The 25,546-nt window shown below is 37.7% G+C and overlaps 1 protein-coding gene across 8 annotated transcripts in view; it reads left to right on the top strand.

The window, feature by feature from the left end:
- Pde4b (phosphodiesterase 4B) overlaps nucleotides 1-25,546 on the top strand; it is a 514,783-nt gene that overhangs the window by 92,081 nt on the left and 397,156 nt on the right. For all 8 annotated transcript variants that reach the window (XM_026409100.2, XM_077791662.1, XM_077791663.1 and 5 more), the window contains one exon: nucleotides 6,259-6,497. In XM_026409100.2, coding sequence (XP_026264885.1) covers nucleotides 6,259-6,497 — 239 coding nt within the window. The remainder of the gene's footprint in view (nucleotides 1-6,258; nucleotides 6,498-25,546) is intronic.

A 25,546-nucleotide genomic window follows, 5' to 3' on the forward strand; every position in this document is an offset into this window, starting at 1 on the left:
CTGGACCAAAAGGGAATTTCCCTTCTTATATTCTAATTTTTCAGTACTGATGGGAAAAAAAAAACCCTGCCTTATGATAATCTATTCTCTGCTTCGGATATCTACAGGGAAACATTTAGAATTCAGAAATTGTTTTTCTTCTTGAAAAATGAGAAAGAGAAAAAAACCTTGGGATTATCCCTTACTTATTACTATGTATTTATGGTGTGCACAAAACTCTGTTTTTTAGAATATTAAAATTGAGAAATGTTCATAAAAGATGGACAACCCATGTTTTCCTTTCTCATTGTAAATGTATAGAAATAATGCTGACCTTCCCTGAGAGTTTGGTTGCCACAATCAAAAGAGGAGGAAAATGGCTTGCCAGAATATGCAAAAACGAAACAAAGCAAAACAAACAACAAATTGGGTGTGGTGGCCCATATCTGTAATCCCAGTGATTCAGGAGGCTGAGGCAGAAGGATCACAAGTTCAAAGCCAGTCTCAGCACATTATTGAGGCCCTAAGCAACTTTATGAAACCCTAACTCAAAATAAAAAATAAACAGGGCTGGGGATATAACTCAGTGGCTTAGCACCCCCAGAGTCAAGCCCTGATTACAGCCCGCCCCCCCCCAAAAAAAAGAAAAAGCAGAAAAAGAAAACCACAGTTAACAATTAACTTCACCACAACCAGAACAGATAAATATCACATAGATTTATCCTGTCCAATATGGTAACTATAGCTACTTGGGTCTATTAAACACTGATTTGAATGGAAATGTGTTATATTCATAAAATATTTTGGATTTTTGAATATATATACAAATATTAAAGATGCACAATATTTCATTAATAGTTCTTAATATTGATTGCATGTTGGAATGATAGTATTTTAAACATATTAGACTAATATATTATGAAAACGAATTCACTTATTTCTTTTTACTTTTTAATGTGGTTACTAGAAAAATTTAAATGACACATTAGGACAGTACCAACCTAGAACTTTTCACTGTGTAGCTCAGCCTTATTGAATGTCCCACAAAACAACATCAATTTAGCAGAATATATTTTATATGTCACACGTTAAATAATTTTTTTACCCTTAATCAAGGATATCTTATTATACTTGCATTATTTGAACTCAGAAAAATTTTATTCAGTTATTTAAACATAAACCTAATATTAATTTAGCATCTATTGTGAGTCAAATATGGTTCTAAGTTCTAGAGATTCATCAAGCATTAGCATAAAGTTCCTGTCTCCATGATCCATAGGGAAAAACAAAAATAAATTAGCAGCTTAAGAAATAATCCTGTCTATGAAAAAGGCTATATAGAAAATGAAGTTGGTCAGGGGTACAAAGAATGATTGGATAGTGAGACTACAGTCTTTATGAAAGGACAGTGTGAGGAGATAGCATGTGGGCAGGATGACTCACAAGCAGAGAGAAGTGAGCCCTCTGATGCTCTGGGGAAGGAAACAGTGTGGCAAAGCCCTTTCTGCATTCAGGACACCGTGATTGGGTCTGTAGGAATACAGAGAAGAACCTTCAGGCTCTGTATTCTTGTAGTATATAAATAATAGGAGACTCAGTGTGAGGAATGTCACAGGAACAGCACACATTCAAAGCTTTGCATTTGTGAACTAAGTTCTAGAAGTAAGAGGTAAATTAAGTGCAAACACAAGAATTCATCGTGATAAAAGGCATAATAATATTGCTTAGAGGATAGGAAGATGAAGATTTGGAGAGGAGTTGAAAAGTGGAAAATGAGTAAGACTAGGAGGGAAGAATCAGGAGATATGCATGTAAGTGAGAGAGCGGGAGAGGAGTGTGTATGTGTGTTTGTGTGTACACACATAATGTGCCATAAATATGTATGTGTGTGTATATATATATATATATATATATACAACACATATACATATGTAATGCTATAGATATTTATATATACCTAGATTACACATGTAATATATGTGTATGTGTATGTGTCTATGTGTAGTATTATAACCAAGACATGTATCCATATCCACAACTCAGTCATAGTTTTGCTTTTCTAATCATTGATGTTAGGAGATTGTTTCAAAAGAAGGAAATGTAATCAGTAAGAGAGCGATAAAAATTACCTTCAGACAAACTTCTTTGTAATTGATGAAGACACCAAATTTTTCAAAGACAAAATTACTTTTATTATTGTCTCATGGAGCATTACAGCATTTACCCTCAGTAGGAAGCCTGAATGTCCCTTTAATGTGTCCCAAAATTTCTGTCTCTAATTTCATAAGGTTTGAGAAATTTGGCTCATGGTTCCAATGGAAAGTGCACCAAAGCATGTTACAAGTCCTTGGAAAAATTTCTTATCCAGTTTTCTAACAATGAATTTATTTATTTATTTTTATTGATTTTTTTTTAGTTATACATGATAGTAGAATCTATTTTGATAAAATTATACATGCACAGATTCTATCTTATTGTAATTAGGATTCCATTCTTATGGACATACACGATGGTAGGATTCACTTAGGTTTTTTTCATGTATCTACATAGGAAAATCATGTCAGATTCATTCCACTTTCTTTCTATTCCTATCCCCTTCCCTTCCCTTCATTTCTCTTTGTCTAATCTACTACAGTTCTTTTCTCTCTCTACCCCTTTTATTGTGGCTCAGCTTCCACATATCAACAAAAACATTTGACCTTTAGTTTTTTGGGGATTGGCTTATTTCACTTAGCATGATAGTCTCCAGATACATCCATTTATTAACATAAAGCCATTCTTCTTTTTTGGCTGAGTAATATTCCATTGTGTGTGTGTGTGCATGTGTATGTATGTATGTATATATATCTCACAATTTCTTTATCCATTCATCTGTTGAAAGGCACCTAGATTAGCTCCACAGCTTAGCTATTGTGAATGTGCTGCTATAAACATCAATGTGGTTGTGTCACTGTAGCATGCTGATTTTAAATCCTTTAGATATATGTAAAGGAATGGGATGACCGAGTCAAATGATTGCTTCATTCCTAGTTTTCTGAGGCATCTTCATCCTGCTTTCCAGATTCTAACCTGAATTTAACTGGAAGAATTAAAAAAAAAAAATAAGAACACTAAAAAAATGATTGAAATTGACAAAGTAAAAGAAAAATCAAAGCATTTAGGGTCTTGACTCTCTGGATATTTCAAGTGTTGACTGGATTTTGATATGAGGATGAGACAGAGATAAAACCCCCATGGTATTCCCTGCCTTCCTTCCTGCATACTTACCCTAATTAAGTGCAGGATTTCACATGAGTTTTCCCTTTGTGGTAACTATTTGGAATTGCATTGATAAGAATACTGATTTTTAAACAGACAAGTATTTTAGAAACATGTATAATCTCAAACTAGGTTGTTTCTTTAGGGATTATCTAGACATAAAGTAAATTTTTGAAAGTATGATGCATTTTAAAAGTTGTGATTTCCAGAAATGACATTCAAGTTCATGTTCCTTTCCCCAAAATATTTGATCTGATGAGAGGCATAGCATCAGTCAGAATCATGGTGCTTAAATTAGGAAAATAAGACCAAGACCACAAATTCAGCAACTGAGAAATGACTGAATTAGAGTTTTTCTTTGAGGTTGTTAATAATTTGAGGAGAATACTATATAAATTATGAGTATGAATTATAGGGTTTAAGATAATTATGAATGGCTCTGCATGGATTAATGAGTGTTTTTAAAACAATGTTAATGATTTCATATTTCAATTAGTTTCTGAAAAACTATTCCTTTATGTTCTTCTTTTGTGGAAATGTATTTGCACATTAATTGGGGTTTTCCAAAACAAATCCTTTTAACTCAAAAGAATAACTTCAAATCTGTAAATTCAATCTCATTGGCAAGTTAGTGTGGAAAATATTTTGTGGTATATGTGACTCCGTTACTTTTCAAATAAAAAGTATTAAATAAGGACATTTAGTTTATTTACTGCAATTAAACCTGACTGGTATTGTTTGGTTTTTGTGAAGGGAAAAAAAAATACCCAGCAAGTAAACCAGGCCCTGGTTTAGCTAAGTTATATCATTATTTCTGTTCTTTGGTATATTTCTTAAAGAAATATTTCTTGAAGAAGAGATAAACAGTATAGTTGAGTCTGCTTTCTGGACAGCTAATACTTTTTTTTAATCTGCATATTTGGAACTATGTTGATACTTAAAGTTATGATTACTGGCCTTTAGTTTGTTTTTAAATCTCTTCAGGAATATTTTGTATATTTTGTCCCCTGAACTAGTTTATCATTTTTATTTTTGGTACCACCAATTGAGTCCAGGAGTTCTTAACTGCTGAGCCACATCCCCAGCCCATTTTTATTTATTTATTTATTTTTATTTTGAGACAGGATCTCATTAAGTTGCTTAGGACTTTGCTAAGTTGCTGAGGCTGGCCTTGAACTTATGATCCTCCTGCCTTGGCCTTTAGAGTTGCTAGAATTACAGGCTTGTGCCACTGCACCCTAAGAATGAAACTTGTTGTCACAGTGGTACACACCTATGATCCCAGCAACTCCAGAGGCTGAGGTAGGAGGAAAGCAAGTTCAAGGCCAGCCTGGGCAAATTTAGTGAGACCCTGTCTCAAAATGAAAAATAGAAAAGGCTAGGGATGTGGCTTGGTGGCAGATCACCCCTTGGTTTCAACCCCAGTATTGCCAATACCATGGAAAAACAAATGAAACTTATATGCTAACCATCCCCTTCAGTCTCTAATTTTTAATGCACACACTGACATGCAGCATATGCTAGTAGACCTATAGTAGATTTATTATAATGATGAGTTACTAACCAGTAAACCTGATGCATTCCTGGATGTTTCAAACTCTCAAATTCTGGATTGTTTTTTCTTCTTCTTGTTATCAATTTGTGACTCTACTGAATTTCAGACAAATGACATGTCAAAACTATAAGTCAAGAAGAAAATATGATAATATCCCATTTCCAGGCAGGGAGCGTGAGGCTTGTAAAAATTATCAAGCCTCTTCTGGTCCAGATTTCTGCCATGGAAATAGAGTCTTGTATAGATCAGTTAAATGAATGTAGGTTGGGCTGAGGAGAGATACGATGTTTCTTCTTGCTAGTTCTGTTCTAAAGTAGCACAGGGTGTGCCTGTAATAGAAGTGCATCAGATATTTGTTGAGTGAACTCAGACCTTCAAACTTGAGTTAATGATTCCTGTACGAACTAGCATTGGGCCAATTGGGTAGAGGACAGGGCAGTAGAGGATTTTGTTCGTTTAATCTCTAGGGGGTCAAGTCTCAGATCCTTCTGTCTAGTCTGACAGATTGGTAGGAAGTGCTTGTGTTCTTAGGATGACTTTCAGTTAAGCAACTTTGACCTGATGCTTCCATTGTTCTCTGTTAAGATGAGTGTGGAGAGTGAAATGATTGCTCTGATATTTCCTCTTGCTCTCAGCTGCCACTGCAGTGCTGCAGCATTTTCTGCCATTGAGCTGATATAAATGGTTCAACAGGCAGAGGATCGCTTGGGAATCCCACTCCCAACAGCACCAGGAACCATAGTCACCAAGACATATGGGAAGGATGAATAACTCTTATCATGGTTTAACACTGTGCTTTTGTCCTCTCACAAGGATTCGATTTATATCAGCTTTAGGGCATGCACTTGAGCAAGGCAGTTCAGGACTAGATCTCAGCCTTTATATGATTTGACCAAAACAAAATAGAACAAAACAGAAAATCATCAATCATAAGATTAAAAAAAAAATAGGAACAGACATAGTCAGTTGTTCCTGATTTTCAATACCCTACTATCTTAAGATAGAAAATATTTTTACTTTAAAACATTGAAGAAGGAACTCCATATTTTATTAAAGTTTGCTCCCATATGGCAAAATGATAACATGGATTTGCAAAATGTATTTTGAATCTAGCAAATTTCATGTTAGTACATTTAAAAAACAAAGAAAAAAAAGGAAAAATAAAAAGAGAAAGAAAAGAAGCAGCACTCTAATCCATGTGCTCTTCAGGGAGAATATTATGTACCTACAAATCTCCAGGAATATGCAACTAATAGGTTTGTTCACAAAGCTGAGACTCAGTTACCCCTCCCCTTTTGTGGTCTCTTTAGCATTTGACATCAATGTTAGATTTCGATTGTGAGACCATGAATTGAGACTTCGTAAGTGACAGCTTGACCATTTCGTTTCTTGTTTCACTCTACCCTGATATACATTTGAATTTTATTCTCTTTTTCTTCTTTTTTCTTTCCCTGTGGTTCCTCCAGAATGTTAAAGATTATTTTGAATGTAGCTTGAGTAAATCCTACAGTTCTTCCAGTAACACACTTGGGATCGACCTCTGGAGAGGGAGAAGGTGTTGCTCAGGAAACTTACAGTTACCACCATTGTCCCAAAGACAGAGTGAACGGGCCAGGACCCCCGAGGGAGATGGCATTTCCAGGCCGACCACGCTACCGTTGATGACACTTCCAAGCATTGCTATAACAACTGTAAGCCAGGAGTGGTGAGTAGCCCTAGGTATTTTGAATACCATCCCAGATGGTGCATGTTAAATGTCAATTCTGAATTTTACTTTCCACTTACTCTAAATACAGTTTCATGTTATTAAAATGTTAGTTATCTGTGGAATAACTAAGACTATTGACATTTTGAGAGTTTGTTTCCTTTTGAGTATCAAGAGGAGGCATTTTAAACAGAAGTGATATTTTTCTACTTACTAAGATGGGAAGGATCATATTTTATATGGAACCCGCTGGGGAGGGAGTGAGATGCATTCACATTAATGTCAAAGGAAAGAAAAATGCTGTGCTCTGAGTTTTTTTCAAAAAGTACTGTTCAGTGAGCATCGATACTTTTAGATTTAGAAGAAGAAAATTATATCAGTGTATTTCATGGGAGATATATACATATATATTATATATATGATATGTGTATTTCCATTGCTATACTCCACACATATCCCTCACTTCTTTTTAAATATAATTCCACCTAGCAAACTGCAGTTATTACTGCTATAAAATAAAACACTTCTTTGTAAATCAAAAGAGGAATGGAAATCATGCTATGAGAGATGATCAGACTATTAACAGTCTATATCTGTGAAAGAGGCTATTTTTAACTAGTGTTAAAATGTTAATCAAGAACATAAACTCTTATAACGGTGGTTAAAATGTGACTACTTTTAACTTGACACTTCAAATATGTGCCTCAGCATGTATTTTTTTTAGTAGTTTCTCCTTTATTATTTTCTTTCTCTCTACATAATTTACAAATATTTCCCAAGAATGGCTTGCCTTTATAATATAGCAATTTATCACTAAAACAAAAAAAAATAATTTCTCGATGATGTCTGTAACTTTAAATTATAATGTGGTACTTTCAAAATCACTCTTGGTTTAGATGACTTATTATAAAGGAGAGGGACTAAACATTTAATTATTCACAAATTCATTCTGTAAGTCCTGACAATGTGTGACTTCTACGGTGTATTGTGTACCTTGCTGCATGCTGAGTTCTACAGTGCTCATGTGTGGCCCCATGTGTGTGCTCTTTGAACGCCACAGGACCTCCCTTAGTCCGTGTTTATTTATTCTACCAAGAAATAGATCACTGAAACTCCAGACACCACAGTTACCAGCGTGAAAGAGTTCATCAGACAATTGGAGAAGCATGCTAAGCCACTGCAGGGAAAGTGGGTTACAACTTTGAGAAGCGCTGCCTTCTATCTTCTGCTTGACTGAATTAACATTAAAACAGTAAGAGCTCAAAAACTAAAGTGGACATATCGCTCCCATAGAGCTTACTTAGGCAAATAGCTCACACGATGAATCATGGTCATGCTGTGCATAATTGTGAATTTTGGAGTCTTAAAGGCTTCCAGATTTATTTTTCAGCAAGTTGGCACTGGTACAGTTTTACCAATTGTTAAAATATTAAAGTACTGCTTATATACCAGTTGATGAAGATATGCTTGCCTTGGCTCTTTGATTGCCCCTGCCACAGAGACTCTTCCCCCAAAGCCCCTAGAGTTCCCCATAATCCAACAATAACTAGGTGATTACCAACAAGTGGGAGTTTATTTTGGTGAGTGTTGGTGCTATAGCAGCAGTTCTTAGGTATCGTGAATACCATCCCAGATGAAGTATACCTTTTAAAGTTTGAGTTGATTTAACTCAAGGGCATTTTAGGATTTGTGGAATTGTCTCTTAGAAATATCAAATCTAGACCTTGATGTTTGGGGCATGCTTGTTTATTTTTCTAAGTGGAATGTTTTTATTTGTACAAAGAGGATGACAATGATCACATTTTATGGTATGGAAAGGATTAAATAATCTAATTATTTTAGTAAAAAACATATATTAGGTAACCAGCACAGATTACTTTCCCTCTTCTTGATTCAGTACTCAATAAAGCCTTTCAAAAGTACTGATACCTCATTCTCAGATATCAGTAGTTTCATGCTGGATGTTAGTAGTTTACGGCAAAATGGAGGAGTTAGCCATTGTCCAGAGAGTTTATATTGTATAATAAGCTACCACCATATTTATTTTAATCAACTATATACTTGTGAAAGCATGACAGTGTCCAGTCATTAGGTCTAAATTCACTTTAAAACTAAAAGCTTTGCTATACCTCCCTTGAAAATGCTTCTATTAGAGTCTTGGTGGTTGGAGACAGCCAGAATGGCTGGCAGGGGAATCTGATTCAAGATCATCTAGTGAGAAGTGAGTAGGGTTCCAGCTATCATTGCTGCCATCAACTTGGTGAATGATTATGGAGGTGAGGAAGACAGCCTAGGGCCAGTGTGAGAAAGAATTACACTAACCTCTCAGAGCCCTGAGAATAGGGGACCAGTCCCTACATCTAGACCAGAAGTCAGCAAATGTTTCCTGTAAAGTGATAAACAGTAAATATCTTCAGTTTTGTGAACTTTAAGTTCTGTGATGTTGATTCAACACTGCTCTTGAATTGTGAAAGTAGCTATAGGTAACGTATAAATGAGTAAGTAGCTGTGTTCCAATAAAACTTTGTTTAAAAAAATGGACTGTGGGCTGAATTTGGCTCATCAGTCAGAATTTTTTTGACCCCTGTTCTAGACTACTAAAGATACTGAGAACATGACTCCCGTTTTGTAATTGCTTTGATAGTTACCAAGGGCAGAGACTGACCTTGAGTTCCTAGATGGTGTGCCAAATTAGTCATCAGTATGGGATTTTGTGCACTAGGTCAAGCCACCAAAGCCAGCGAAAAGAATTAGATTGAGTACAAATGAAAACTATTCCCTTATTGTACATAAAGTTAAATATAAAACCTTACCATAAACATAATGCTTCCTCAGGAGATGATATTAATGATGGGAGCTGCATCACTGCAGATGAAATGCCTGGAATAGAAGGATAGCACTTTAACTGATCACAAGAGCAAGAAAGAGTTAGAAATGAGCTGAGTCCAGTTTTATGGGGTGATTTCTGTCCTGTTTCCTTGTTTCCTCTCCCTCAATGACTCCAAAGTGAACCAACCACAGGGGTGATGATACCTACTTTTCAGCTTTGTCGTGATAAATAAACATTTGTGGTGAGTGTAGCACAGTAACTGGTGACCAAGGCTATTTTGTTGTTGTTATCATTGTCATATTACTGTTATATTCAGATGGAATAGCTAGAGTTATGTATTTTCCATTATTGGTGGTTCTTAAGGAACTTAACCACCTGAGTTCTTGAAATCAATTTGGAAATAAGGTGAGAGAGGAAGTTAGATATGAGGACAAGTTGTTACCTTTATTGCCGATCAAGTTGACATGGGAATATGTAATTTATATCTATGGGCAAGTAGTTTCCTAACATTGAACACCACAATTACACTGACCTACTAGTTGGGAATAGAGGGTTCCTGGTCAGAGCAGGCGCCCCTCCACCCTCTACACACACACACACACACACACACACACACACACACACACTCACACACACACACACACACACACACACACACAGAGAAAACCTAACCTATACAACTTGCAACATGAAGGATCTGTAGAAATCCTGATCATGTGAGAAAGTCAGCTAGGTCGTGTATGGCCACTTTCTCCTTCTGGAAGCATCAACAAAAATTAAAAATTCCTCCTCTCTGGGGAAGAATGAGGAAAGAAGAATAAAGAGGCTAGAAATATTAGGCTGGTGGCATTCCCAAACCTTGAGAGGGACATCCAAAGCTAGTAGGAATGTTCTTTCTTAACCTTACCCAATTGATTTTGTTCAATCTTTTCACCTTAAGTCTAATGCAACAGGAGGGGGGGGACAGCAGTTCTTTTTTTTTTTGGTACCAGGGATTGAATTTAGGGGTACTTGACCACTGAGCCACATCCCCAGCCCTATTTTATATTTTATGTGGAGACAGGGTCACACTGAGTTGCTTACGGCCTCCCTAAATTGCTGAGGCTGTCTTTGAACTTGTGATCCTCCTGCCTCTGGCTCCCTCGCAGCTGGGATTACAGGTATGGGACAGCAGTTCTGTAGGGGGATGTCAGCAATATACCCAGGCAATTTTACAAAATCTTTGTGTAGCTGTTCTCACAAAACTACCCACAGGAAAACCTGAAATCAAAGTTTCTTGTCCTACTTTGTAAGTTAAAAGTCCAAAGAAATTAAAGCCTCAAATTCATCCTCCCTATCTTCTTAAGTCTTCTTACTTTGTCAGTGGGCTCATAAGGCTTGGCGTGAAGTGGGGTTTCCTCTCCAGCCGCAGCCTCAGCATCATCAGAGGGAAGGCTCTAGTTCCTTCGGTCACACAGAAGTCATGTTAGTGCAATGCCAGGTCTCCTGACAGGCTTCACTTTTTGAACAATTTAAGGAATTTATTGATCAGCAAATTTACCAAAGCAACATCCCATAACTGAACATAGGAAATAAGTCAACTCTGAACCTTGAAAGTCTACAGTTAATCTATCACTTTAACCTTTCTCCATGAGGATCTCAGAACATTCCAACTCCTTCTAGTTCTTCCCTGCTTACACTTTTCCTGTATGTTAATTATTTCTATACTTACCCATAGATCATTAGCATTGATTTCACATTCAGTTTTTATTAGGATTTTCCCAGATACTTACAGATATCTTTGTTTTAAATTCTTTCTAAGGATCATATGAAAAGCACAAGACCTAGAATAGGCAACATAATAGGAAGAAAAAGAAGGAAGAGGAGAGGGAGAATAAAGAAGATGAAATATAGGAGGGGAGGGGAGGAGACTGACAACACAAGTTGGAAGGACTCAGGTACCTAATTTCAAGACTTCCCCTAAAAGTATTGTTTTAGTCAGCTTTTTCTCTGCTGTGACCAAAAGACCTGGCAAGAACAATTTTGGAGGAGGAAGAGTTTACTTGGGGGTTCATGGTTTCAGAGGTCCCAGTCCAAAGACAGATGGCTCCATTGCTCTGGGCTCGAGGTGAGGCTGGACACCATGGTGGAAGAATGTGGTGGCGAAAAGCAGCTCAGGACATGGTACTAATAAGCAGAGAGAGACTGCTGTGCTCAACAAGGATGAAATATAACCCCAAAGGCACACTCCCAGTGTCCCACCTCCTTCAGCCACGCCCTACTCTACTCACCTATTGTTACCACCCAGTTAATCCATTCAAGTGGATTAGGGTAAGGCTCTCATAACTCAAACATTTCACCTCTAAACTTTCTTGCATTGTCTCACATATGAGCTTTTGGAGGATACCACCAATCTAAACCAAAACAGGTATATTACTCAAGACATCATTGTCTTGGCCAAAGAATGGACACAGATTAATGGAATGAAATAGACCTTTACTTTACCTACAAAAATATAGTCAACTGATCTATGACAAAAGACAAAGATAATTTAATGGAGAAAGTAGGGCCTTTTCAATTAATGGTGCTGGAAAAATTGACTATTATATATAAAAATGTAAAGCTAGACATAAATCTTGTATCTTTCACAAAAATCAACTCAAAAGGGACCATAGACATAATGTAAGCAAAAATTATAAAACTCCTAAAAACATAACATAGGAGAAAACATAGGTTACATTTAGCTTTTAGCATCAAGCAGACCTATGAACAAAAAATAAAGGATAAATTGAATTTTATTAAAATTCAGAATCTTGCTGGGTGAAAGACTATGTTGAAAGAATTTTTTTAAAAAAAAATCCATGTACTTTGGAGAAAATATTTTCAAAACACATATTTGATAATGGAGTTATATCCAGGAAATATACATGAGATTTTAAAAGCATCACAATGAGAAAACAATCCAATTAGAAAATGGGCAAGTGATTTGAAGAGATACAGTGCTAAAGAAAATATATAGACGACAAATAAGCACTTGAAGAACTGTTCAACATCATTCCATTAGAGAATTACAAGTTAAAACAATAATAGGTAGCACTGCATATTTATTAGAATGGCTAATATTCAGAGACCTTGTTATACAGGTGACTGGCAAGGATTCATGGCAACAGGAATGTTCTCATTCATTGTTGAGCTGCTGCTTTCGGAGACATTGTGGCAATTTCTTCCAATGCTAATCACGGTGTTACCATATGATCTACCAATAGTGCTCTTAGATATTTACCTAATTGATATGGAAGCAGATCTCTCACCCATGTCCTGCACGGGCTATGAATTTTGGTTTCCCTTGTGAGAAGTGTACTGTGTGAGAAACATAGCGAAAACTTCACAACACAGAAAGTAATTTTCAAAAAGTGGGGATGGGTTGACTCTACGACCTTAGGGATCCTGCTTCCACACTGGAAGGAGAGAGGGAGAAGAGCCCACGTTTGATTTATTTATACAAGGGGGCTTCAGAGGATCTTCATGGAGTGTACTTTTGCCAAATAAGGTTAATGGTTAATAAGCCCAATGGTTAATGCCTGAGTCCTGAGCTACTGAACAGCCTCTCTAGCTGAGCGAGGACTGGCCATGTGTTTGCATAATCCATTAAGTGGGAGAAACCACAAAATGACTTTCAATGCCAGACCAAAATCTCCTTGGCTCCAAGGTCGACTAGAGGCTTTTCAAATAGCTCAGGGGTGCCCCCCCTCCAATATATCTACACAGAAACCTGCATACAAATGTTTTTAACATCTTTATTTGAAAAATCTACCAAAAATCAAAAGCAACCAAGATGTCCTTTGATAGATAACTTGATAAACAAATTGTGATACATCTGTACAATGGAATACTATTCACCACTCTGAGACAAAGTGACATATTCAAGAAGTGAAAGTGTTCATATTGTATGTAGGGTATGTGAGAAGGTGCTGGTGGAGATATGACTTAAAATGTGGGAAAGATGAGTTTAAAAACATAGTCAGGGGTCCCATCATGAAGAGTCTTGAAATTCTGGCTTTAATAAATTGAAACCACTGAAATTTTTTAAATAAAATGAATATAGATATGTATTTTGATAAAGTAATAAGAAGACAGAGGTTGGAGTCTATAAAGCAAGAGAGGAAAGTTGAAGAGTGACGTGGGTAATAAGTGCTGAGAAATTTGAGTACGGAGATAACTAAACTGGAAAGGAAGAAGACACTATTGAATAGTATTAGAATAGAATGGATGGGAGTTTGGTGCTGAGTTGGGTATAGATTGGGAGATGGGGCAGAAGCCAAGAATCATGCGGAGGTTTTTGGCTTAATCAACTAGAGGAATGTAATGCTATGGATGAACAAAACATGGATAAGGGGATAAAGTGTAAGGTGAAAGATGATGGGTTTAGTTTTAAACAGTGATTTTTAAAGTACATTTAACATTGTGCTAAGTGAACATTGAGAATAGTTAAAAACGTGTGTGTTTGTGTATGTGTGTGCCTGTGACAGAGTTTGCAGATCATATGTGCGGGTGATAATGAAGGAGTGGTGTGTGTGTGTGTGTGTGTGTGTGTGTGTGTGTGTAATCATAGTTTGGAGATCATAGTTTGCAAATGATAATGAAGCAGTGGAATGAGAGACATTCCAGACCAAATGTGCAGTGATTAGCTATCTAGCATCAATTTTACCTTGAACTAAGGACACAGCCTAAGGAATAAAAAAAAAAAAAGAAAAAAAAAGAGCTATAGAGAAGGTAAAAAACAAGCAATCAGGAAGGAGGAATAAGTAGAGCTATAATAGAGATTCTTAAAAAGCAGAAGTTAGGTCACAGAGAAGGTTTAGCACTCCAAGACACAGGCTGCACAGAGCATAAGTGTAATGAAAACTGACAAAAAACCTTTGGACAAATCAATTTAGTGGACGTTGGTAATCCTGCTGCACACAGTCCCAGTTGGGTGACCCAAGTGGGGAGGAATGAACAGAAATGCATTGGTAATGTTCCAGTTCTGTGTTTTAATGATTTTTTCCTCTTGTACATTGGATATTATAGTGAAAGTGATACTAGGGTATAAAATAAAACTTTAAAAGATGCACGCATTGGAGGTAGTAAAAGATAGCAATAAAATTGCTCTTTTAAGATTTTTGTTGGTAAAAGGAAAGGGAGAATGGAAGCTTACTGGGGGTAAACAAAATGAAGGGGCAGTGTGGAGACTTGTCCACAGATGCTGATTAGGAGGCACTCAGAGGGAGAGATGGAAGAGGAAAGCAATGGATAGTAATTGCTGTAGAATATGGTAAGTAGTGTGTGGGGCAGAGGATTGACTTTAGACAAAAACTTCTTCTTTTGTGATATGTAAATCCAAGTCAAGAAAGGAATGAATATATTAGAAATGACAGAGAGAAAAATAGGGGCACCTCATGTCCAAAGGTGGAGATTAGAGACTGTCAAATCTTAGGTGCATCAGAATCACTGGAAAGACATTGCAACAACACACATTGCTGGAACCCTGGGATTGATGGTCTAAGGGAGGATCTGAGATTTTTGAGTTTCTATCAAATCCTGAGGCATATTTGTAGTATTGGCTTTTGCACCACATTTGGAGAACTATCAGCATACATTTACTTTTCTTATGAGGTCATCTGCTGAAAATAAACAAGCACGGGTCCTCTTCTCTCAGCCATAGGCAAGCAGAGGATTTTTTGTCTATGGCATCATTTTTTTTAGGCCAAGTCCTAGGAAAATTGACCCCAGGTAGGATTGAACTTCCTTCCAGCTGCTTCTGATACTGGTGTTGAGAATCAAGTTCAAGTGTTGTTCGCCTGGTATTGAAGACTGAATGCCTGAGAAACACTGAGGCAAGAGCAAAATGTTTTGTTTAAAGGACAGAAAACACACACACACACACACACACACACACACACACACACATACACACACATGGACAGAAGGTCCTCCACAGAAGAGGGGATCCAAGTGCCTAAGGGCAGTGGGTGTATCCTGCCCCTTTTATAGATTTCATATTTGCTTTATTCTCTTGCCCCCTCCTCGCCTTATCCGGCCAAAAGGTGGGAAAGGAACCTTCCAGAGTGTGGCCCAGGGGGCATTCCTTAACAGCTCCTTGTTGGGAGGAACAATTTCCCTGGAGGCAGGTAACCTTGGCAACAGGTGGAGGAGGGAAAGTGCTCTGGAGGTATTAGCATTTTATTTCCTCTTGAATCAGCCCCCATCTTCCTGACCCAATTATTCATTACCTACACGGACTATCCTTTTGTCCCCTGGCCTCACGAGGTCACAGTAATGTTTGGGAAATGCAACATAATGATATCAGGGAAATGTTGGCAGCCTTGTTTTCAGTTGGATAGGAAGAGGCACAGAAATAAATAAGGCAAGGACTCTTATTTCCGAGTTTTCCTTAAGGTACATTTTTCATAAGGAACAGTTCTGGTTTCTCCTTTGTTGTTCCCTCAAAGAAGATATAAATATATGTTTGGCTCCTACCTCCATTAGCCTAAGGGCTGTGCTTTGCTTCTTTAAGTGTTTTAGTTGTGAACATGCTTTGGGCATCTGTTAATTTAGGTGTGATGTCCTTAATGTCCACAGTCTCGCCTTTCACCTCCATCAAGGAGAGCAGGGTCTGTTTGCCCAGGGCTTCCTGCAAGGCCGGAAAGCATTTTCCTGTATTCTCTTTATCTTGGAGGGGAAAGGGTTGGTCCATAGAGGTGGCAGCTCTGGGCCTCGGATTTATTGCTCACAAGTTGACCAACTGATGAGGTTTACAAAGCAAATATTTTATACTGCTAGGCTGCCTCTCAACTACAGATCCTAAAACCCCATTTTTAAACATTAAAATATTCAGATGCTGTGAGCAAATGCCAGACATTCAGCAAAAGCTGGTGTGAGGATAGGACATTGATGACATGCACATCTGTTCAGCTCTCTCCAGGCTTCACCTCCTACTGAAATCCTTCGGCTTCAGAAAAAGCATTTATGGTGTGTGCATGAAGCATAGCAATTGACAAGTCAGCAATTCACTGAGACCCCCCTGGGCTGCCCACCTCATGTGTGTGAGATAATGGACAAAGGATATTTAAAACCTCACATCATCCCCTCTATACAACTCCTACTGCTCTTCGTTTCCCCTTTCCACTATATCTGGGAAAGATAAGAAAAGTTAAACACTCCATTGGTGCTGGTGGGAAATTTCAAAACCATCCAAATTCCTGTCCTGTCTAGGAATCCTCATCCCTTCTCCAAACCCTTAGCCACTAACCCTTTGTAAAAGGGGTCCGGCGGAGCGTTGGAGGGAGAGACCACACAAGAGACTTACTCCATGCAATTGGCAAAAGGGGATTTATTGGGGATCCATTCCAGCGCGCTGGGGCTCTGTGCTCACTCAAGAAGGGAGAGCAGCCCAGAGCCCAGAGCAGAGGTCAAGCAGAGCTTAAGTATACTTTCTGGAGAGGGCGGTGGGCTTTGCATATATCAGAACAAATCATCATGAGGCGCGGGAAAATTGAACAACAACTCTGAGATGTGATTAGCACATTCATTGGCGGGAACAGGTCGGGCGGGGGTGATTGGTCACTCCTAAGCGGGGTACACATTCAAACTGATTGGTTCAGGCCCTGTGACAAACTGCACAGGGCCCTAGGCTAAATGGCCAGTAGGGCGTTGTCTTAACTATCTCAGGAATTTCAGATTCTGGGTGTAACAGAGGAACTTAATAATACCTAATCTTTTACATTATAATTCAAGCTTTCCAGCTTAGAAACTTTACCCTTTCACCTTAACACTAAGCCATCACCACCCCTATCTCCTCTTGTTTCACCTTAGACAAAACCTGAGCCCTCTTGCTAGGGAAGCATGAGAATTGTAAACTTCTTTTCATTTCTGTTCCTGCTATGTGCCTTTCATCCTGACATTCATAAATTTCTGGACAGGGGTCTGCTCAGCATCCAGCAGAGGATGCTGGGTAGGCAGATACAACAGGTCTCTTAGTTTTAGAGAGGCTAATGCTTTAGACCAACAAATGTGTGGCCATTTCAGATTTTAAAAAACAAATTGTACTTGACTCAGGGCTCAGAACTGAAAGGTGAACAAAACTTGGCTTCTGTTCTTTTCTTTAGTGTTATAGTCTAATCAAAGAGGCAGGCATGTAAGTTAACACACTATAAAGAAATATCTTGTGTAGCATTTATAGGGTACTATAAGAACAGAAGAGGGAGTTGAAAAGTAATTATGCAGAGTCATAAAAGTATGAAAGAGTATTGCATATTGAGAAAACAATATTTAGTTTTATTTGGCTGGAGGGCAGGGTGACTATGTAAGATCCAATTAGAAAAGGCCTTGAAGGCTGGGCTGGTACATTGGATTTTCTTTCTTTCTTTTTTAATCCTGAGGACACTGGTGAGCTTTTGAAGGGCTTTACAAAATGGAATGCATTTTGACTCATTGTATACAAATGGAGCATACTTTTCATTTCCCTGGTTTTACATGATTTTGAGTTACACCATTCATGCAATCATACATGTACCTAGGGTGATTATGTCCATCTCATTCCATCATCTTTCCTACCCCCCATGAGCCCTCTCCTGTCCTCACTCCCCTCTGCCCAATCCAGAGTTCTTCCATTCTGGAAGAATGTTTTTATTTAATTCACTTTGATGGCAATATAGACAATACATTGGAGGAATGGAGGTAAAAAGGCACTTTGAAACAATACTGTTTACTCCTAGCAAGCAATGATGATGGCTGAGTCAGGGCGAGGCAGGGAGATTGGCCAGAGGGGGACAAATGTACCCAAAGCTGCTTTAGGTGCTAGAATGCAGTGCTGAAAGAGGCCAGAGAAGTTATGTGTTTATGAAATTTATATTCTCACCGGGTGTAGGGGAGAAGCCCCTATTCCTTTCTTCTCTGAACAGGAAACTCCAGAGTTGAGGCTGAGCACTTGGCTACTCAGGAAGTATGAACTACTTTTCAACCTTTCTTGCAGCTTCCTCTCAGTCTTCAATGAAGCTGCTAGATGAGTCTGTCTAGATCATGCCCTGGAAATAAAGAGGCATTGTTTTCCCTTTTTCAACTGGTCAGGGCAGGTAGGCCGTGGTGGGATTTCTTGCACCATGTAGCCAAGGCAAGACTGCAGGCCTGATGGAGCAGCAAGATGGAAGGGCCCTAAGTGAGTGAGGACCTCATGGAGGAGACTCACCACAGCAGACTGGATTTTAATGTGAAATAAATAAAATTCTATCTTTTTATGTGGGGTTTCTCTGTCACAAAAGCTGAACCTACATCACAGGTAATAGGGGAGATATACAATTATAGTAGAGATTCATGTGAAGGGTATGCCCAAGCCATGAACCCCACAAATGCAATTACCTAAGAGAACAAGTTATTTAAATCCATATACTTACGTAAATGTAAGCAGAATCTGTTAAGCTTATTATCATTCAGAATAAGTGCTAGCTGGAATTTGCATGCAGGGAAGAGGCTTATAGTCTGCACATGCTGGCCAGTGAGAACTCCTCAGACCAGAAGGATCAGGTAGTGTGCAAGCTCCTTACAAATAGATGTGCCAACCAGTGCGACGAGAGAGACTGAAGCTGGTGATCCCAACCTATGTCTCATTGTTTAATATACTTACTAACCCTAAGTTAAGGAAGTTAGTTAATAAATTAGTACATATAGGAGTCTATTAATTGAGGTGAAAGCTGATTACAGTAATAACTACTGGATCCTCCAGGAAGAAAGGCAAGCCCCATAGACATGATTTATCCCAGTGAGGCCTGTAGTGAACTTTGACCGACAGAACTGTAAACTAACAAGCTTGCGTTTTCTTAGCCACTAGTTTGTCATGATTTATTTCAGAAAGAATAAAAAAATGAATAAAATCCCTCTTGCAAACAGAAAAAGGTATTTGTAGCTATAGATTGGTTTACAGCATTTATCATTTACATACCCGAGTTGGAGGAAAGTTTTTAATAAAGAACTAAAAATGGTGGCAAATTATAACAGAAAACTCCAGATAACAGTTTGGTAACAATGATTAGAAATGAACTTCACAACATATAAAATTTAAATGAAATGGAAAATTATGGACTATTAGATAATATATTAGAGTGATAAATAAGAATTATTAAATGGACATGAGGAAAGAAAAACTCATAAATATCTGTAAATAAACACAATAACTGTTTCAGCACAGCATGGGATTTGGTGATTTCAATAAAAGGCTTCCAAATTTTTTTCTGAATAGTTTGGGGGATGAGAATTTGGAGAGGAAGATATAAAAGTTTGAACACATTTGGGGCCATAGGGACAGAGCATATCATGGTAAAAGACATAGTTAATCTCTTCTTATGTAATAGAGAAAAGTTGGTTTGAATATGAGCACTGGAAAAGGTGAAGCAACTGTTAATAGAATGCTGAAGTAGAGTAGTCTTTCCAAACTACAGTTGGAAAAATGAATATGCATTAATCAAATTAGAAAAAAAAAGTACAGGGCGGATGCCACAAAGTAAGAATTTCTCCTCTAGCTTTATAGGGTTAATAACTATAAAAATTATGAAAGAATAAAATACAGGTGTTTTATCATTAAATTTTAATGGGTTAAATACTCTCATCAGAACAGAGGCTTTCAGATTGGACCATATGCTCTCTAATCATCATGCTGTTTTTAAGGAATAGTTAAATTGAGAATTAAATAGACTTTGAAATACATATATGAGGAATTCTAATAAAATATAAGTTCTTCTCTAAGAACACAGCAATTGGGCTGGGGATGTGGGGTAGTGCGCTCACCTGGCATGCACGGGGCACTGGGTTCGATCCTCAGCACCACATAAAAATAAAATAAAGATGTTGTGTTCACCAAAAACTGAAAAATAAATATTAAAAAATTCTCTCTCTCTCTTAAAAAAAATAACACAGCAATTAAAGATTTAAAAAAAATCTCTAGACCTGAAGTGAAATAGGAAAATAAAACAGTGGTTGAAGGACCCTAGCAGTAGAAACAGGTAGAGACTCAACAGACCTGCAGCCAGGGGCTTGGACTGTCATGTCAGCCTAGTTCCAGCAGGAGTGGGACTAAAATGCTTGGAGGCAGAGCCAGTCTTCCTTTCTAAGGTGCACATGTCTGGAAAATGGTAAAAGTACTTACTAACTGCAGTGTTAGACTTTAATAAGTCAAGAAACCTTTGCAACTTCAGCAAGAATTGTACACTTTGGATAATTATTCCACAGAACTGACTCATGAAAACCTTATTCTCCCTTGGTCACATAGCCATGCCAGGCTCTTTAAGTGGTTAAAATAGTTGTAAGCCATCAACAAACAAACAGGCCTGAGTGCCATGGGTAGAGTGTTAGAGTTTAAATAGCAGATGATTCATCATTAGCCTACTCATGGTTGTCTTGGCCAAGAATTAGCACCTGACTTTCAAGTGTCCCTGGAGATAAGCAAAGAAGTCTTTAGGTCCAGATGTAATATAACTAGATTACACAGTCTTTGTGCCTGGCTTTTGGTCAAGACTGTGACTGCATATTCAATAGTATTCTACAACATGTATAGTCAGAAAAATGAGAAATTATATCCCATCTATGTAGAATATCAAAGTGCAAAGTGCATTCTACTGTCATGTATAACTAATGAAAACAAATTTAAAAAATTAATAAAAAAGACTTCTTAACTAGAAATTGCTCATTATCAATTATTTCTCCCAAATATTTTGTCCTGTTTATGGAACAGTAATAACCAGAAGCAAAAGTATAAATAACAAAATACTAATAAATGATATTTTGCAATAGGGTATAAATATGGTTTAAAGAAATATTTTAGTTTTGCAAATATCCAACAAGGGCTTGTTTGGAATCATAAACATGCCCTTATACCTCCTTTTATCAACAAAATGTAAATTTTGTGTAGAATATCAATATATTGGTTCAATTTAATGATTAATTAATTGCTAACTTAATCTAGTCCCTCCTCTGGCCAATGAGATTACAATGGAAGAGTAGCTTGTAAGGGTTTTCATTTAATTTCCCAAATATATTTGATTATTGCTGTCAGTATTTTGATAGGTTTCCTTTTTAAAAAACATCTGTCAAATTATTCTTGCAAATTACATCAGTATTACACTAAATGATATTTATATTATGAATTACATTATGAAAGATTATTGCACTAAATAATAGTTATTATGAATTACATTATGAAAGATTATTGCAAAGTCAGAAGTAACTTCCCAACAACAGCAGTCCTTATCTAACCAATGTCATATAAATCAGAGGTCAAACTTAAATAAATTCTGCATTTCTAATCTCTTATGAGTATGACCATATGCCTTATTTAAATCAAGTTAAATACATAAATTTGGATCCAAAAATGCTGACTTCCCCATATGGATAATAGACACTTCCACATATACTTTGAACATTTGCATTGGAGTAGGCATTTAAAGAAAGTCTAGTATAGACTGTCATATTTTTCAAATGTTAAAATCATTGTTTCGAGAGTCTCCCTTCTTAGTTATATTGATGTTGTGCCTTTCATTTATTCCTCTAATATTTACTACCACATAATTTCCAAGATTGATAATATAGAAGGAATATATTTATATGAAAAAATTACAACCCTGGAGGAGAGTCAAGCAACTGGAAATATTTGTGTAGCTCAGGAGCAAGATTAGATGTAGAGATGCTGATGTGTAAGTCTTAGTAGATAAACTGATAGTTGAATTTTTTATAGACAAGGAAGATGAAATCTCATAAAGTTTCGAGAGTGAGTACAGGACATTTGAAAAGGGGAGGGGGGTGTAAAGAGCAAGAGAAGACAATGAAGCACTAGTGAGCAGCCCTAGCAGTACAGGAACAAGGAGATCTGAGTCAGGAAAAACAAAGTTTTTCATGCAACAGATAAGTAAAATAAGAGCAGGAAGTGTGATTTAGTCTGGCAATTTGAAGACCATTTATGATTTCCTATTTCCGCACTCTAGGCTCTAAGAATCTAATAGCCATGGTTCCTAAATGAGGACACTTCTACCAGGAAACATAGTAAGAGTTTCACTGATGGCGAATGTAGCCACTCCTATGCCTTAGTTCCTTGGCCTATGTGGACATTGATTTAAAGTGTGTACTTCTTCTTAAAGGACAGTGACCCATCCTATAGGGTATCATTTCCACACGAGCTCCTCAGTGGCAAATTTTAAGAGTTCATTACGTTCCTTTCTTAAGCTAGTGGCTTCTGGATGGTGTGGTGGGAGTAGCAATACCACTGGTTATCAGTGAAGAGTTCTGCGTTCTGCTTCCTCAAGTGTTGAAGTTTGAACATTAGCAAAGCATGCTGAGGCAAGCATATAAAGCAGGTTTTTTTTTTTTTTTTTTTTTTAAATAGTAACACAGACTTCTCCCAGGAGGGAGAAGGGGGCCATAGATGGTATCCTAGTATCCCAAGAAGTGAGAGCATCCTGCTCCACTTTCATATATTTTAAACTTTGTTCTCCTGCTCTCTTCCTCCTTATCTCTCTCTTCCTGTGTACATGACTAGGCCCAGGAGATGCCAGTGGGAGGAATGGCCTAAAGATAAGAAGCAGAGGGGCAGGGGGAAGGGCCAAATGGAGTGATCCAGACAAGTAGCATTCCAGGAGACATTCACTAACAACTCCCTGTCTGCACCCTTCTGGAAGGGGTTGCATAGGCAGGTAATCTTGGTAATCAAAGGACTCCGGAGACATTAACATTCCAGTTTCCCAGGTGCTGTCTCTAACTTCCTGAACTCAAAAACCAGCTTCCATTTTCTTGATCCAACTCCATCACCTATCTACAGTGACTGCCTGTGTTTAATTCTTGCTTCACTATTATCAGTGAACCTCTTGCTTATTTCCTGTCCACCTTGGAATGGCTGAGACACAGTGAGCAGGAAAAGTAAACCCAAACCAAGAATACAGTGTTAATTCTGGCCAGATTGAATAAAGCCTTTTCTTGGGTGAAAGAGTCCTATGCAATCAGTTTGCCACCAGGGGGCAGGGTGGGCTTCCTGATAGATGATACCCACATTGCTTTCTGTCCCTAGCAGGCCCAGTATTCAGCAGCATCAGTTACTAGGTCAGCTTTGAAGTGATGGCATTAGGTGCCTTCATAGCCTCCGTCTCTACCACTGCAGCTGCTCTTCACAAGACCATGACCTAGGCATCAAAAACTGACTGACATTTACTGGGCAAGGCACCTTTGGGATTATTTAGGCTTTTTCTCCAATGATAGGCATGAACATACAATATAACAATCCCCATACTCTGTTCTCACTCCTGTAGGTCCATCTATAAGCCTCTTAGCTAGAACTTCTGAGTTTGCTCATTCCAATGTCCTAGCTAGACAGTCATTGGTCTATATAGCTTAATTACAGTCCACTTCTCTTCTCCTAACTACTGCTTTCTCTAGTGTAGTAGCGGTTCATTTTTAGTTTATCTACATATTGAGTTGATCTATCCATGAATCCATTTTGGACCTTTTCTGTCTCCTTCATCAACAGATCATAGTGAAACCTTCATGAGTTTACAGTGTGACATAAAGAGTACTCATTGCAACAGTGACAGATGGCATGGGGATTTGTGATATGTGTTTTTGCAGTGCTCTTATACCCTCTGGACCTGCTGAAATTTGATTCCAGATGTATCACACCCCTGTTATGGTGAATTACTGCTGGAGTTATTTGGCTTTGTGACTTGTTGAGTCTAGCAGTGTTTGTGGTATGTTGGTAAATATTTAATAATTTCTTCTTGAAAAACACTGCCCATGTTTGTAGCACTTGCTGAGTTCTATTATGTAAATATTTCCACTATTACTGATTTCAAATGCCAAAATGATGTCATAGAATGTTAATTGGGAAGAGATGTGTTGGTACAAACTGTCTCTAGCACAGTGATGGGCAGTTCTGGCCATATGGCCTCATGATGTCATTTTAAGTCTTGGAATTTAATGCTCAGTTTCTAATGGGGCCCAATGACATAACAAGACTTGTTTATCAGTAGTTTATAGTTCTGTACTGTAAATGCAATAGCTTTGCTCTGGCACACTAAAAGTATGCAATACAAAAAACATACTTTGCTATCACAAACAACTGTAGTAATGTGAATCCAAGAAACAATACTGTACCTTATGCAAAACCCTTCCTTGTCCTGGGCTCCACTTAAAACTAGTGTTTCTTTGCATTATCTGACAAATGGATCATTGTAGTATTTTCTAGTGTGTTAAATTCTGCCTCTCAAACTCAAAGAGGCCTATCAAATATCATCATTCTTTTCAGTGGCAGGAGACAACAAATAACTTATTCTTTACTTAGGAATAGATATTCCAGTATTCTCAGAACACTAGACCCCTAAACACTATTTCTATGTGGCAGCCTCAGGAGTCTCTCTGGGTTTCAGCTTGATCTGGAGCATGCATTCCTTTCCAAAGCATCCAGAATACTTGCCATTTCCTGCTCATCAGATACAATTAAAATGACATCCTTAATACAGTGAATCAGTGTGATGTTCTGCAGAATGTCTAGATGACCCCAGACTCTTCTGATAATATTATGGTCCGAGCAGTATAATTAGCACAGCCTTAGGGTAAGACTGTAAATGAATACTGTTATCTATGTGAATAGCAACTTTTCCTGATCCTTCCTCCTGATGGGAATAAAATAAAAACATTTGTTCATTCAATGGTGACCAGATAGTTGAGAATGTATTAACAGCTAGTAAATGTACATGTGCTGTAGCAGCTGCCATTGAAGTGACTGCTTGGTTAACTTGTGATAGTCTATTTCAATCTTCTATGGTTCATTCCTATTTTTTGCACAGCCTGAATACTGTGTTAAATGGAATCATAAAGGGGCCACTACTCCTGTGGTATTTTTACTGTGCTCTTTCTATGTTTAGATATATTTAAGTATACAAATACTATTGTGGCATAATTGTGTATTCAGTATAGTAACATGCTGTGTAGATTTGTAGTCTAGGAGCAATAGGCTATGGCCTAGCAATATGGTCTCGGTATACAGTGGACTATATGATTTAGATTTGCAATGTGTGCAAGATATGACTAAATTTATTGGCTGTCATCTATATTTCCTCTAAGGACAATATGTTCTGGGAGCTATTTCCATAGATTCTGTGGGTCAGGACTTGCTGACTCATTCTAAACTTGCTAGAGACTATAGCAATTCTTCTCACCTCAGTTCTGATAG

The sequence above is a fragment of the Urocitellus parryii genome, chromosome 11, assembly GCF_045843805.1.
Source record: "Urocitellus parryii isolate mUroPar1 chromosome 11, mUroPar1.hap1, whole genome shotgun sequence".
Taxonomy (NCBI): domain Eukaryota; kingdom Metazoa; phylum Chordata; class Mammalia; order Rodentia; family Sciuridae; genus Urocitellus; species Urocitellus parryii.